This window comes from Penaeus chinensis, chromosome 29 (genome assembly GCF_019202785.1).
Source record: "Penaeus chinensis breed Huanghai No. 1 chromosome 29, ASM1920278v2, whole genome shotgun sequence".
NCBI classification, from domain to species: Eukaryota; Metazoa; Arthropoda; class Malacostraca; order Decapoda; family Penaeidae; genus Penaeus; species Penaeus chinensis.
Window position 1 is genome coordinate 26,764,302 of NC_061847.1, and position 2,500 is coordinate 26,766,801.

General features: G+C 38.3%; 1 protein-coding gene across 2 annotated transcripts in view; it reads right to left on the reverse strand.

The window, feature by feature from the left end:
* Positions 1-2,500, reverse strand: part of LOC125040666 (F-box only protein 21-like) — a 13,091-nt gene that overhangs the window by 4,791 nt on the left and 5,800 nt on the right. For both annotated transcript variants that reach the window (XM_047635338.1, XM_047635337.1), the window contains exon 4: positions 626-667. In XM_047635338.1, the coding sequence (XP_047491294.1) occupies positions 626-667 (42 nt within the window). The remainder of the gene's footprint in view (positions 1-625; positions 668-2,500) is intronic.

Below are 2,500 nucleotides of genomic sequence, written 5' to 3' on the forward strand. Positions count from 1 at the left end.
AATCACTGACTTTCAATACCAATGATTTTTGAGGAAGTTTTAGGAACTTCAAGATATCCCCTTTTCTCTCTTCCCTTTTTCCCCCTTTCCCTTCTTCCTCTTTCCCTACTTCCTCTTTCCCTTCTTCCTCTTTCCCTTCTTCCTCTTTCCCTTCTTCCTCTTTCCCTTCTTCCTCTTTCCCTTCTTCCTCTTTCCCTACTTCCTCTTTCCTCTCTTCCACTTTCCTCTCTTCCACTTTCCTCTCTTCCACTTTCCTCTCTTCCACTTTCCTTTCTTCTTCCTTCCTTTCTTCCCCTTCCCCTTCCCTTCTCTGCCTTCCACTTCCCTTCTCTGCCTTTCTCTTCCCTTCTCTTCCCTTTCCTTCCCTTCCTTTCCTCGTACCTTACCTTAACTTACCTTCCCTTCCTTTCCTTACCCTACCCTACGCTTCTCTACCCTTCCCTTCCCTTCCCTACACTATTCTTACCTTACCTCACTTTACCTTACCTTCCCTTCCCTTCCCTTACCTTACCTTACCTTACTTTCCCTCCCCTTTCCCTTCCCTTCCCCTTTCCTTACCTTACCTTACTTTACTTTCCCTTCCCTTCCCTTCCCTTCCTTACCCTACTCTTCCCTTCCATCTTACCTTATGGCCATCATGCATTTTCTCAATCCACGCCTCTGGAGCCTGGAATTATCAAATTTGATTTCAGAATCAGATGTTTACTATATAACTATATCACTGAAAATCACACTATAATCAGGCCAAGGACATGATATTAAAAAAAAACATATAAAACAACACTTCTGGTTAAATGAACATATATTAACCTGACTGGCATGGATGGCAAGAACACGTGCAGTAATACAAGTCCATTTATTGTCTTTACGCGTAGATGGTTTTACATGTGCTTAGTCACCGAGGAGTCAGTTATTAGTCCTACCTACCTCATTTGTTTACCTTTTTTCTTGATTTTTGGAGAGTGCCTTTTGTATCTTATTATATTTCATATTACCAAGATTTTAACAATTAACATTAACAATTTAATGATCATAATATCAATAAGAATAAGAACAGTATCAATATCAATAGTATTACAAAGAAAAACACATTTCTCCGTAATTTCAAGGAATGGGGAAATCAGGATCAGTCTCTAGGGCCTACTGCTAGACTCCTTGCTAGCTGAACACATGTGGAGCCATCTGTATGTGACAAAATTCACAAAACTACAAGGGAAATTACATTATTTTGTGGTGATTGGGTTAACTATATTTGATCTTCTGTTGTAGTTATAAGTCTCAAATTTTATATAAGTTTTATGTTGAACAATAACCCTCTGCCTTAATTTCCGAAGACAAAATCTTACATTCATAAGCCCACATAGATAAGAAGTCACACTGCCCACAAAATTGGGCTGCCAGTGCAATCACATAAAACTTTTTATAAACAAGGCAATGTCAATTAAAAACACATCATACAATATCTTCCATCTGTTCACTGAGGATGAAATATAGTGACAGCAGAATTCAGACGCACTGCAAATGGTGCACATTGATGTCATCATAAACTTTGATTACATCACATACAGAACTCATTTTTGAGATGAAATATCAAATTTATTCTATGCTGGACTTACAGATGGTAGGACCAGGCAAGGAAGTTATTATTGTTGTTGTTGCTTTTGCAATTTGAAGACTACTACATATGCAAACTTGTCCTAGGTGTCATTGTAGTTGGCAAATTGATCAATAGAGGTCACTGTATTTCAAAACATATACCAAGTAAAGTCTCAGTAAGGCTTTTCCACATCACCCTCTGATCATGTATTCTTGGTATTACTTGATTGGTTGGGAAAGGGTATAAAAGCCATGATATTATGATCATTGTAATATAGTCACTCATCTTTTCTAATGAAATAACTTCACATGACTGTTTTCATTAAGTTACATCAAGCCACCAAGCCATCAAAAGCAGCAATCCAGTGATGGAGCCCAAGCTGTCTTCTTTGAAAATTAAAGAGACAGTCTTAGTGGTACCCTTCATATGGTCAGGACAGCTATAGAGATGACCTTATGCCACTGAAGTGTCCTGAAAAGGACGAGCGCAGCAGCAATAGCAGCTGCAGTGAGGATAGCCTTGAATTTGTTAATGAGCCACAGTAAGATTTATCAACATGAAAAGGTTTTGAACTCTTCACCAGTTCCTCATCAGACAAATAATTAACCATTTCGGTTAAATATTTGTCAGATGAGGACCTCATGAAGAGTTCAAAATGATTTCACTTCATTTCTTACTATGCACACATTCCTGTGTTTGTTTTTGTTATTTATCAATATATTCTGATGAGTTCAAGGACAAGGATCACAACTGGACAGCTTGGTTCTGTATAGAAGAAGACGGACAATATCCCACATTGCTAAAGGTCTACAGGACTCCTTTGCATCAAGAATTTCATCAAAACTTCATCTCCTTCCAGCATCTACCAGGCCTTCATCACAGATGACTTGATGGTCACAAATG